This window comes from Hippoglossus stenolepis, chromosome 8 (assembly GCF_022539355.2).
Source record: "Hippoglossus stenolepis isolate QCI-W04-F060 chromosome 8, HSTE1.2, whole genome shotgun sequence".
NCBI classification, from domain to species: Eukaryota; Metazoa; Chordata; class Actinopteri; order Pleuronectiformes; family Pleuronectidae; genus Hippoglossus; species Hippoglossus stenolepis.
Genome location: NC_061490.1, coordinates 17,491,303 through 17,505,369, shown reverse-complemented (window position 1 = coordinate 17,505,369; position 14,067 = coordinate 17,491,303). Strand labels below are relative to the sequence as shown.

Here is a 14,067-nt window from a genome sequence, read left to right as displayed (position 1 = left end):
ACTGAATCATGTCTCCTATAACCCAGATTATACAGCATTGAAGCATTGAAAAACATTTTTTTCTTTTCATGTGCAAGAAGACTTGGTCTTTCTGCAGAAACGTGCACGGCTACACCCTTATAGGGGCAAAGGAAGAAGAGGGCTGGAGGCTGAGAGGGAAAAACAAAGAGGTACAGAGATGAAAAAGAAAATACCTGCTGCAGTTTAACAGGCACCAAATAATCAGTGAATAGTTCCTAACATCATAAAGGGAAGTTATGTGTGAAAGAACAAATCGTGAGAACAGAAATGTTGCTCAGCTGCCCACAGTCACAAAGGTCAGGGGTCTAAAGGTTAGAGCGGTGGACTAATAAGAGGTTTCGATGCCTAATGGCTGGTAAAATCTAGAAAGGGATATAGTTTTATCTTCTTCAGCAGCTTCGGCTGAGATGCCCTTGAGCAAGGCACTTTACCCCCCCGACTGTAAGAGCAGAAGCTACAGCAGAAGGCTGCAGCAACACTAGACATCACCTCGGTATGGATTTGTGCAACCACATAAACAAAAAGCAGGAGGGTGTTTAAAAACATGTTCATAATTAACAAAGGTCTGCAGAACAACACAATGATATTTTAACGAGCTCACATCTTCACACACATCATCTGTCAGACATCAGTGTGTCTCCCTCTCTCAAGCATCACAGTGATAATGAAAACCAGCCATTACACAACGACACTGTGGTTCGATTCTCATTACAGAGATATCTCATGTCTACATATCTCTATATGTATGATGTGCCTTAAACAAACACATGAACTAAATATGAATATTCTAAAGTAAAACACCGTTGTTTCTGACATGCAGGTCCCTCGTTTCTAGGAAGTTTGTGTTTGAGCAGCTTTGTCGGAGCATTACCACAATTCTCCAGAGAAATAAACCACAGAACTAAAACAATAACACAGGCTTGTTTGGCTGAAAGGCCTTTATAACATGTCATAGGTGGCTCAACATATATCACAGACCACTGGCCTCTGTAATGTCCTGTGATATAGGCTGTCACCTAGTGGTGTATGGAGGAAATGCCACCATACAGGAAGTCAATCTATGGAAGAACCATTTTATCTTTTCAGAAAAGAGTAATGCATTGTTTTTCCACTACTTTGTGCCATTTCAAAAATGATTTCACGCTCCTTCAATTTATAAACAGCATACCAACATTTAATAAATATTGTCTAACACACTGTACAGCAGTTGTAAGCAGCTATAAAGACATTTTCAGCCATTTATTTTGAGTGAATTAATTACAAATTAATTATCAATTAACACATAATATTTGTCAACAATTATAGCTTCAATCGTGCTATCAAACTGTTTTATTATATTGTCATTCATTATCTGTTTGTTCACCAGCCTCCTCTTAAAGGTGCTGACAGGTAGAGTTACAGATGTTGCCAAATATGTGAATATGAACCACACTAGATTATTTATTAAATGATAATAACCTGTTATAAATGTTCAATGGAGGAAGTGCTGCCCACAAAATAATAAATTGGCAGATAAGCTCTTTTACAAAGAGAATCAAATGCTGCCGTCCTAAACACAAGACGGCTCAGGATAACATTTCCATCAATGCCATTTATTTTTACGCTCTAAGAATATATAGTATGATGCACTCAACCAAATATGTTGGGATACAGCAGTGGCCATCACTTGTAATGTTAAAGCTGGAGGACCTTGCATGTCACAAACAGTGGTATCGTCCTCTGAGCAGCAAGAGCAAATGAAATTTATACTTTCATAATGTGAGTTTTCCATATATATATATATTTATATACACAGCGTTTGAAGTTTAAAAAATACTTTGAATTGCTCTGTAAAACGCACATGTCTCTGTCACATGCTCAAAACGTCTCGTTGCCCCACGACATTCGCTGCAACTCCACATCTGGACAAACAGCAGCTCCAGATGTGAACTGGGCCCACATCTGGTCCGGGGTCAGTGCCGAGCAGTGACCAGTAGAGGGCATTAGACCCCTGTATCACTGTGGAGTGGTCCCTGCGTGAAACCAGCCTTGACGTGTACAGTATCTGATGTCGGCTGTAGTTCGTCTTCGTCCGATGCAGAATGAGTCAGATATTCTCCAGGTGGGACTTCGGTCAAAGCTTTATTTATAATTTACAACATCTGTACGGGCGTCCTCGTGTGCACTTTAATGTTCAAGAAGTCCCAACTTTGTTTCTTAAACAAATATGTAAAAACATAAAATCGATTTGTCCTCGTGATATTTTTGACCATCCCTTGTTTACAAATATCAACAACATCCACTTATAGTGTTCTCATGTCAGAATGACTCTATATTGTAACTAATATCTCTTGATTTATAATAATATTATAATACTGCTTTGACATTGTGAGTTATGAAACTGGATTGATGATGTAAGAAATTCATAGAAGACAAGAATATATTTATTCACATTTACCTTTTAGAAAAAAGGTACGCAGTCCGCTTACTTTTATGAATTACGTATGTATAAAACTATGTGCATCCTCAGTCTCTGTGATCAGTGCTTTACATTGTACATTTCCAAGTGCATACAAATTTCCCGCAGCACTGCAGCATCTTCGTATTTTACTGCAGCTCCTCGCTCTCTCCCTGCCTCGCTCTGCCTCGCCTGCATCTACTCTGTCGCTCAACCTCACCTCTACAGTCCTTTGTCTCTTTTTCCTTCTGTAAATCTGAATTCCTTGATTCATTCATCGGCCCTTTCTGTAAAATCTTCCTTTTATAATCTGTGCAATCTCCTTTGTCTTCACGTTGTTCTAAAGCTACATTTTCTCTCCTCTTCGCCTCACATGATCCAAGCTCAGTGTTTCGTCTGTTCCACATCTAAATGTACAGCATACATGAATATGAGGAGTCTGTGTCTCTCCTTACCTCCACAGTGCGCCCTCTTCCTAACAGGGGGAGGCGCTCATCTGCATGTGTGCATGATAGTGAGGAGGAGGCACAGGTGATGGGGGCATGGGAAGGGCCTGACCCTGGGGATGTGAGGAGTGTGACCTGGGCAGCGTGTGTGTGGAGGGGTAACCGGCAGACTGAGGGTAGCTCCCTGCAGAGGAGGAGCCGGAGGGGGGGCTTCCCATGGCGCCCGTTTGAAGCTTGTTCTTGGTCGGAACCGGTGGCGCCTGGTTGAGCTGGATGGAGATGTCACTGGAGGCCTCGGAGGTGCTGCGGCCGCGCTTTGGGGGCGGCCAGGAGGATTCTGGGTGGAGGAACTGGCCACTGTAGTCACTGCTGTCGGACAGGCGGGGATGGTAGAGCGCAGGGTGGGGGCGGTACATCTCCTCCTCGGCGTAACGCTTCATAAACAGGTAGACTGACAGCACCCCGGCCCCCTGATGAATAAATCAGTGAGAGATAAGGGAGGATTTAGTCCCATGAGCTGATCTCATCTGTTTACAAGTGACGGGGATTTAATTAGATGAAAAGTGACATGAAATAAAGAGGGATGAAGAAGGCGTGCACTGTTTCCCTGCAAGGATTCAAGATGGAGTGAGTTGTTTTAAGCTGAAATTCAACTGTATAAAAAAAAAATGTGGAGGAAAGATGAGAGCGTTAGTTTGTGTTGAACCGTCCACTGCATCGCATTAAGAGCAGCACTGCTGATGATGATGGGTAAGAGGCTGATGGAGGAGGAGAGGGAGGGGAGGTGGGAGGAGGAGCAGAGGACTCACATGACACTGCATCAAGCAGGGCTGCGCACGTGAGGCTGCACGCAGACACACACACAAACCCTGCAGTTTTGCATCATAACCGCTCACACTTAATATCCCTGCACTCCAGGAAACATCTCCCAGGCACTGGAAATGATTACATGTTCCACGTGTGCAGCATATTCCACACGAACACACCTCCTCCTCCGTGTGTTTCTCTCTTACACACACATGCCCAGACTGACCTCTTTGAGCAGGAAGGAGGAGGCAGCGAAGGCGAAGGACCAGCCGTAGTAGTAATTGAAGAACTGCTCGGGCTCTCTGGGCCGGTTCATCACCTCGTCGTTAATGCTGGAGATGTAGAGCACCAGGCCCACCACCAGACTCAGGCCTGCACGAAGCACATTAACATTAACATCAGAGAGAGAGACAGATGAAAGAGGGAGTGAGAAGGTCATTATATTGTGATCACCAGTGAGGTGAGGGTTTCAGAGAGAGAGAGAGAGAGAGATGGGATGTGCAGTGATCACACCGAGCAATCAGCCTCCAAAATGTTAACATTAATAAAGAGATGAGAGGAGGACCAGAGAGACAGTTTGTGTTTGGGTCTGTAGCATAACGACAAATAGAGAGATAACGATGATCGCTTCCAGAAATGAAAAACTTTTATTTTAGTTTTACCTCATAATGTAGAAGCAGAACTCTGTAAGATCATTAATGCAATATGGTTACCCAGGGGTTGAAAGGGATGACATCATGTTAGAGAAGAAGTTTTTAAAACTATGATATCTACAATATTCTGGAGAAGAATAATTGTAAAGCATGCTTGGATGACCTTATGACATATTTCTAATGTTGAGCTGCCTCTTGTTCTCTTCTCCTCACAGCATCCCCCCAGTCTGATGCAAAACTACATTCAGACTCGTTTCTTTTGTCGAAATACATTTTAAAATAATTTCCATCTGGATTATCTTCATTGTTTTCAATGTTAAATGAGGAATAAACATTTACATACAAATATAAAAAGACTTCCCTGGATGTTGTTTTGCACGATATTGAAATCCTGCAAAACTTAGGACATTTTGTCAGTTAATGTTATGCAGTTTCTAAATGAACATTTACTGTATTTATACAGATTAGTTTACATACATGTTGTTATATCTGTAATATAATGATACATATTATAACGTCAATATATTTATTCAAATCCTCATCGAGTCTAAATGAATTTTCTGAATATATTGATGACTAAATGAATTGCATTGGCAGATTTCCCTTAAAACATATCATAGACATCCTTTGAGCTTTTTTTTGAATATACGTATCCCAATAGCCACGTGCATTTAATTTACTTGTAATGTGATATTTTTATACCTTTATAATTTGGTTCAACCTAATAAAACCTTATCATAATAAAGATATATTAAAAAAAGAGACATTAAAGAGGAGTAAAAGGAAGTAAAATGTGAAAATGGCTTGACACAGTTTCTAAGACAGTTAGTAAGAACCACCTGCAGTGTTCACTGTAAAATTCAGTGTGTTTGTGTACTCACCACAGTAATTATATGAAAAACCAGAAAAGGCTTTTCACCCAGAAGCAACACATGCAACATTAAACCCCCTTCCTCTTTGAGAAACCCTCACATGCTCTATAAGCTGCTTCCAAATGTTAAATGCATGAGAAACAACATATGGGCAACATCGAAGAATCAATATTCAAAGAAAGCTTCATGCTGTAAGCAGCAAATAAGAGTATTTTTAGCTTTCACTGGAATATTCAAGTGAACCACAAGGCTGTCAACGGTTATGTCCTTTACTTGAAGGGTCGGTTTAAGAGGCTGTGTTGTCGATTTAACAATGAGAAAGCACGGGGAATGCAGAAACCATGCTGCTGTCAATCCTGCGGAGGATGTACATCTTCATCTGAATAAGTAACACCAGAAAAGCGAGGGGCGAAGACATGAACGAGACCACTGCGGGCAAATGAGAGCAGAAGAAAAAAAGTGTGAGACAAAAAAAAAGAGGGAGAAGAATGTAAAATAAATGAAGTGTCTGCAGGAGCACGTGCGAGAAGATGTGTGTGTGTGTGGTGTGTTTGCCAGAGGAGGAGAGAGAGAAACAAAAAGTCACAAGACGACATCAGCCTCTAACCGAGCTTGAACAGCTGCGGCTCCATGCTGCGTGTTTTGCTGCCTGTCAAATTAACCAGAACGCCACAAACCCGAGCTCCAATATTCATCAGACCTCTATGGTGCCAACAGAATACGGTTCACATTACTCAGGGGTCCACGGACACCACCGCAGACCTCCACAGTGACTTCGAGCACTGCGAGAGAATACTCTGAGTGAAGGGGTGAGCAGGAATGAGAGGAGAGAGAGAAGGGAGAGAGGGGGTTGAGAAAATTGAGAGGCTGCATGAATGAGGGAGGTGGGGGTGAGCGAGGGGCTGAGTATGGGAGGCAGGAGGAAGGAAGTGTTTAGAGAGAGAGGCTTAGTGCGGCAGAATATTCAACCGCTGAAAAGCAATTTGATACGCTTGCCCCTTATTATCACCCTATTATGAAAATACCTCATAAAGTGAAACACTGCGACACTTGCAGCGCAGCCTGTGAACATTGCATAACCCCCCGTTACATAACACCTATTATTCCGCTGCACCCTTTATCAGCAAGTGGCTGCTGTGGCAAGTCGGAGCTGTCGTATCAGACTGCGTTTGATGCCCATCGTCGCAGCTCTGCAGCGCTGCCTCCTCCTTCTGAAACAGGTCGAGTGAGGCAGCTTTCCCCCGAACACGAGCTCCGCTGAGGCTCCTGACTCTTCTGCACTGTGCACACCGGGCACAGGAAGTGGGAGCGTTACAGCCACCTGCTGTCCAAGAAGGTTAATTACACTAATCCAGAGAATGCAGCTACACGGAGAAGAAACGCCTACTGAGTATTGTTTTCCACATTTTTCACACGTGTGGTGCCATATTGATTCTTGTGCCATTATTAGCTCCACAAAGGAGGCTATGTTTCCATCTGCTTGCGGGTGAGGGGGTAGAGTGGCTCATCCACTAATCAGAGGGTCGGAAGTTCGAATCCCAGACTCCCCCATTCAGCATGTCTGAGTGTCCTTGGGCAAGATACTGAACCCCAAACCTCGACAGCGTGTGATTGATGAAGAGAAGAGAAAAAAAGAAAGTGAAATTGGGGAATGTGTGTATGTATGAATGTGTGAATGTGCTGTAAAGCATTTAGAATGGTTATCAAGACTAGAAACGTGTTGCAGACCATTCACCATGTGCCCCTGTCAAGCAAGAATATACAACAAAAAGGATTTCCACGAACCTTGGTGAAAGGATGCTGAATGGGTCAGCGAAGTTAGTTTTTTTCACTTTTCTAATATTACGAGACTTTCACTGTTTTCCCAGGGAATAATTCAAGGGGACTGATATTTATAAGCGTGTGAAATCTGGAGCAGAGGCTGTTGGGCCTTGGCGAAAGTTTATGCTCTACTTAGTGCTACTCCAGTTGTTAATGGGAATCTGAGGAAGTCAGTTTCATTTCAGAGTCGTGCAAAGTCAAGGATCAGAAAATTCTCACCATGCAGGTGTCATGAAAACTAATCTCCTCAGCTCCCCTGATAACAGTGTACACACCTGCATCAGACACAAAAAACAGTGCCGTGATGGAGCGTCTGCACGTGTGACACGGGACACACCAGGCAGCGGTAATCGGTCACAGAGTCAGGGAGTGGTGACGGCGGGACATGAGTAATGGGTCCCACCTGAGAGGATGAAGAAGATGCCGGAAACAAAGGCCAGGATGGTGCGCTGAGGCCGGATGTGTCCGATGTTACTGATGACGAAGGCGGTGAAGACGAAGAGCAGCGACACCATCGGAAAGGGTGTGGCTGTACGCACCATCTCTGTGGAGAGACAGAGGTCACAGTGTTTTAACAGAGCTGACGGGTTGGGTCCTTTTCCTGCTAGAAATGATCATTTTAATAACTATAACATCTATATGTAATGTATTCACAGCTATGCTGCGATATTCCTCTAAAAGGGGATGGGAAAGAGTTTTTTTCTTTCTGTTAAAGTAAGAAAAACTTCAGAAAACTGTTGGGTGTGCTTCACCAAAGGTCCTTTACATTTTCCCAGAATCCAATGCGACGTCTTCAAATCTCACATTTAGTTCAACCAGCAGTCGAAAACCCCAAAACATTCAGTTTTCAATAATATAAAACAGAGAAAAACAGCATCTTCCAACTGGAGAAACTGTAACTGCATAGTTTTAACATTATTAATTAAAAAAAAATATTTGAAACAGTAAATCAATTATCCAAAGCGGTTCAAATACATTTTCTGTTGATCATCAATCAACTCATCATTGCAGCTCTACTAAAATGATGCTCAAATTATAGTAGCCACAATCAATCAGCAGGGGGACTCTGCGGCTTCTCACAGCGACAGTGGATGATGTGTGATGTCACTGCGTTGTTCCGTGTTTTACTCACTGAGGATGTTCGCTGTGTTTTCAGTGGTTATCTCTATATCGGGTTCGGTGAAATACTCTGACGCAACACATCTCCCATTTTCTGCCCCTGTGAGGAAACACACAGAGAGAAAAAAAAAGTCAGTCAAAGTCAGTGATGCATGAAGAAACAAAACAAAACCAAAAAAGCTTGTAGGTCTGTGCTCACAGGTAACAATCATATTTTATGACAGCTGTGATTCCAGAGGCCAGCAGCTCGCACACACACACACACACACATGGCAGCACTGTGTGATTGTGTGTCAGAATGTGCAGGAGTCTTTTAATTTTTGAATATTCAAACATATGTATTCCTACCGGCCACGAAGCAAACCCTCCAGAGGCCTGAGTGCAGCGCCATCTTCACCTCCATGCTCTGGTTCTGCTGCAGGATGATGCCCTCCACCATGATCAGCCAGTAGTCGGTGGACACTGCCACCCCCACCAGCAGCAGCCCGCAGGCTCCGAACACTGTGGACAGGATGGTCAACGCACGGCTGCTGCACGAACTCATCTGGGGGGGGGGTAGAGCGAGGGAGTTAGGAGTGTTAGAAGAAAAGAGGGGAATGCACATGAAACCTGCAGAGATACAAAAATATGTAGGTAAATCTGAAAGAGGTCATGGGTGTGGGGGTGGAGGGGGTGGAGGGGGTGATGAGGTGCACTGAGAGAAACATGCGATGTGCACGCGTGCAAACTGCTACTGGCTGTTTCCCTGTCTTGCCTCGTTATTGCTAAAGATGAGTTAATGACACATCCACCGGCAGCCAATCGTGTTAAAGGTCAGAAAGGAGCCAACGCAACAGATGATGACTTAAACCAGTGAAGTTATGGGGAAAGACTTGAACAACTAAAACACACACACACACACACACACACACACACACACACACACACACACACACACACACACACACACACACACACACACACACACACAGCCAAGCAGAGTCACATTGACTTACATTGATTTCCTCTAACCTTAACCATAGTTACTCATTGCCTTACCCTAACACCTATCCTAACCTTAACCTAATCTATTACCTTAAAACATGTCTTAACCTCAAAATATTATGATTTACATTGTGTGGACTTTTTGTCCTCATAAGAAAGACAAGTCCTCATAATGTGACAGATTTAGGTCCCAACAACATGAGTAATACCTGGACCACACACACACACACACACACACACACACACACACACACACACAGATCACACAGATCACGAGGGGAAGGAGAGGTCCTGAATGACTCACACATGGTCTTTCTGTGACTTAGTTCTGGTTGACAGAGAAAGACCTCACTGCAGAGCTTCTGAGTGTGCTGTCTGTACGAATCTGTGCATTTGTATGCACGTGTTTTTTGTGTTTCTGTGTGTGTGTGTGTGTGTAATTGCTCGGCCACTAGCCTCTTGCTTCATTTGTTCAGCAGCATCATCTTGACAAGTCAGGGGGAGTAAATCCACGTGGGAAACTCAGAGCAGGGTTAGTGTTTACTTTAACCAGCCTCATTTTGTTGAGTTATATTGTACATCCTGTGTTATAATGGGACTATGGGAGGATCATTTGTATGTGAGTATAACAGGCTCTCTTCTGTGCTTTCCCACATTTTAAACTGTTTCATATAATTACTTGAAAATGTTCCCATGTTTATAAACCTGGTGTCATCTAAGTACACACTACTTAGGCCTTTCATAGCTGGAGCTCTGCCCATACTGACTTGATAACATCTGTCACTTGCTGCAGATATTTTTTTCGTCTCTACACGCATGCTGGGACTTTCACACTGTATCTCACAGACATTCAAGTTCATTAAGTCACTTGAAATTGAGTGTGACACAGTAAGTAACTGACCGGAGGAACACGGGTACGGCGATGATGAATGTGCCTGCTTGGCGACAAAGAGCAGGTATTCAAGACTCATTCACAACTACAACGAGCATCACTCACATTCACTGCCGGCTACAGCCTGAGGCAGAGCAGTCTGAATCTTACAAAATAACTGATACTGCAAGTATTCACCTCTACGTTGTGCATTGTCAAACACTGAGTAACTAATTAATTAAATTCTGACAATTTATCAGTCACCCTCAACAAAAAAGAAGTAATAAAACATAATGAGCACTTTATCCCTCCTCTGTTCCTCCTTTGTTTGAAAAGCCATTGAGCCTTTCAGGAGCCGAGTTATAATAGAAACGATAATTGTCGAGGGTAATAAACTCTTAAAGATTAAACTTGGCCTCATCTCATCTGAACAGACGCTGCACAAGATGTGACCATTATAGAAGTAACTTGAGTTGCTGTGCAGCCGCAGGGACGAATAGAACTGTTTTGGTGGTAAAGGTTTCAGAGAAAAAGCCTCTTTGGACATATTAAGGCTGAAAGAAACTGACGATGAACGGCGTGAGTTGCTGATGGGTAGCATAGAAGTAAGGAGATAACCAATAGCAACCATACAAAACCCAGCAGATTTAAAATCAAATAAGAAATACAGGAGGTTAACATGGCAGCAATGTAATCAACTTCTGAGACAAAACAGCAAAACAGTTTTAGTCGAATTTTACAAACCAACGGACTTATTTAGCATAATTAATAGACTATCATGTCCGTTTGATAGCATTAGTTAAGGTATATTTTATAAATCACAAACAAATATTTCAGTGCGAATGTAAGGTTTGAAAAGGAGGACAAACACTGTAATTTGAAAGCTTTTCATGCCATAATCACATGAATTAAAAAAACATTATTATTGTGTAGTAAAGATGTGAATCGTATCTGTTATGAAAGGAAGACTTAAAAAATACAATTTCTAAGAAGAGAAAGTACGTGCGATGACATCTGATTTGAAGAGGTGACTATTAATAGACAAGACTTAAATGAGAGCCACTCAGGAGTCAGGCAAAGGTCACACATGTATGGCATATAAGTTGCTGTACACTCGTTTTATTCTGTGAAGCTTAGATCTTTATGGATTTCTGTGCGTCACGTCAGCTTCATTCATTTTTTATCATTTTTTTTCTTCTTTAATCAGCAGTCTTGAATCGTTCAGCAGGCCCAACAGTGTCTGTTACTGCTGCCGACTCTTGGGACGGGCGGACAAGAAGGGGTGAGGCCAGAGGATGGGGAAAAAAAGAAAGATTGAGAGTTTGAGCCTGAGTGAATGAGAGAGTTTGAAGTAAAGTCTCTGCAAAATAAAAAAAAATAAACACTGAAGCGGGGGGAGACGGAAAGATGACCGGGGAGCGGAGAGGACGTGAGACTCGGGGATGAATGATCACACCTCCCAGCATCTGAGAGAATGTGCCAAAGTGGTCAGGAATGAGTGTGAAATCAATTGGAGCTGCAACACTGCAAAAAAAAAAAACGAGTGGACGTGCCTGAGTGGCTCCTTCTGAGTCGTTCAGCACCACGGACAGCTCCCCCATCTCTCCCACAGAAAACCAACACCCTGATGGTTTCTAATGGATGTAGAGATAATATAAAGAAGAGCAGGGACCAGTTCACCTCCTGTCTACCCATGTTTTGTGCTCACATCGCTGGAGGAATAGCCATTGTCGACTCGAGATTGAGATTGAGTGAAAAGAAAAATCAGTTTCCCCTGTTAGATTTGTGATAACAATCCTATTCTGGAGCAGCGAGACAGGCCCCTCAGCTCCCTCACCCAGAAAGTAATGAGCCCAATTGAATTGGTTAGATAGGAGCCACAAGGGGGACAAAAGGGTTTAATTCTCTGCACAGACTGACATCACCTCCAAGTCTATCAGGGAAGAGAGACACTGAGAAAAAGAGGGAGTGACGGATGAGCTGCTGAAAATATCCAGTCAGGGAAAACAGCAGAAAGAGGACAGGGTGGAAACTGGCAGGAGAACAGGGAGCAGATTCAGTCAGAGAAAAGACCTTGGCCCAAAAAATGGAAGGAGTACCCAGCAGCGTGGACGAGCATCACGGGGACGCGCCCACACTTGCGCTAAACTAACCAACCTTGACTGTGCAGCGTCTGAAGATGTGAGACCAGAGAGAGAGAGAGAGAGAGAGAGAGAGAGAGAGAGGCCGTGCAATCACTCATCAGGAAAATATAAATGACTCCATAACGACTAAAAGGAAAATATCGTGACTCAGTGGTTTGCTCATGATTCTGTCATTTCAGCTGCGCAGGGACTCTCTCGTCAAAAGTCTGCAGCAGATCGGAGCATGAAGATCCAGTGTTAACTTCATGTATGTGGAGCGGGATCAGTGAATGAAGCAGGGATGTGCGCAGCGGATTGTTTGGAGGAGCCCCCGCCCCCACACCCGCTGTCACACACACTCACACGCGGAGTTTGGAGATGATAAACAGAGCAGGGAACATGTGAGCGACTCGCACACACACATTTGGGAGGAAATCAAACACGCACGGAGTGAATATACATGTACGGGAGAGGTGGTTTTCCTGTGCGCCCTCAGGTGGAGAGGATGAGTGTCCGTCTTTACGCGAGCACGACATGAACGCTGCTCTTTCCACAGCTGTCATCACACACGCACACACGCATGCATTTAAAATGACTAAGTCAGGCTGCAAAGGCGTCGTCATCACAGTTACTGCCAATAAAACTCACACGCACGCCCACACGCACACACACACGCGAGTGTTATTCAGAAGGAAAGAAATACTCACCCTGCCACGAGAGTCGTGCGCACACGTCAGTAGCCAAGAAACCTCACACCAGGGAGGCTTGGTGGATTTTTGGTCTTTCTCACTATTCCCTCCCTCTCTCTCTTCGGTGTGTTTACCCTCAAGCCCCCTTACCCATCCTCCGAATCCCCCTCTCTCTCCTCCACTCAGTAGGTCCCAGGCACTGCGGTGGATCGGTTCAGCAAAAGCTACTTTGGCTACAACAGAGACATACTGTAGCGGCAGCAGTGGGGAGAAGTGTTGGAGAGAGAGGGAGGGAGGGAGGGAGGGAGAGGCAGAGAGAGAGAGAGAGAGAGGGAGAGAGCTAGAGAGGGAGGGAGAGGCAGAGAGATAGAGGGAGAGAGAGAGGGAGAGAGAAAGCGAGAGAGGGAGGGTGAGGCAGAGAGAGAGAGAGAGATAGGAAGAGGCAGAGAGAGAGAGAGAGAGAGAGAGAGAGGTCAAACTATTACATCTCATCCCATCATACCCTCTTCAAATATGTTGTTGTTGTCTTTATCTTTCTTTCATTGAAGTACACTGTGCAGTGGTATCATGTTGAACAATGTAGAGTACGTGCAAACTGTTTTCATCTTTACTGGTTTTATACTTTAACTTATATTAGACACCATTTTAATTCTCCTGTGAATTATTGTTTTGTCAATTCCTTCTTTATTTTAGCGAGTTAGCTGTAAGGCTAATTTTCATCGGCAGTCCTTCACCCAGATGTAGATATGAGCTTCCTGCAGTGATACAAAAAAAGTCTGTTCATAATTTCAACCTTTCACATCTCTTCTGTCTTATAATCATTTTATGATAATTAAAATATCTAGAGTTAAACTACTTGTACAAAAAGTGTGAAAGGTTTTATTTGTATAAATCATTTTACTGATTTTATTAACCTTTGTGTCTAACATATCCATATCCAATATGTCCTTTTCGGACAGAAAATGAAATGTTAATCTATGTTAATTTATGTTACTGAATATTTGTTGTTATGTTTTTTTCTGCCCCTTATGTTACTGATTTTCTAAATTTGCACTTTTTTCAACAAATGTATTTAAAGTTATCTTTTAAAAACCTTATAAACTAAACAACCTGCATTGTGCTGCACTGTACTTTATCGTGATAATGTCCAAAGAGTGAAATTCAGTTTGGAAAAGTCTACAGGCAGACAGAAATGTGAGATGAGGCACTAGATCAGATTTGGAG

General features: G+C 43.2%; 1 protein-coding gene across 1 annotated transcript in view; it reads right to left on the bottom strand.

Annotated features, from left to right (window-relative positions):
* The window catches only part of cacng7b (calcium channel, voltage-dependent, gamma subunit 7b), a 13,225-nt gene extending 99 nt beyond the window's left edge, over nt 1-13,126 (bottom strand). The window contains exons 1-6 of the mRNA XM_035162733.2: nt 12,862-13,126; nt 8,525-8,720; nt 8,190-8,276; nt 7,461-7,601; nt 3,938-4,083; nt 1-3,374 (exon numbers count right to left, since the gene is read on the bottom strand). The exon at nt 1-3,374 is cut by the window's left edge and continues 99 nt beyond it. Coding sequence (XP_035018624.2) covers nt 2,934-3,374; nt 3,938-4,083; nt 7,461-7,601; nt 8,190-8,276; nt 8,525-8,720 — 1,011 coding nt within the window. The 5' untranslated portion in view covers nt 12,862-13,126 and the 3' untranslated portion in view covers nt 1-2,933. The remainder of the gene's footprint in view (nt 3,375-3,937; nt 4,084-7,460; nt 7,602-8,189; nt 8,277-8,524; nt 8,721-12,861) is intronic.
* Nucleotides 13,127-14,067: the final 941 nt, after the last annotated feature.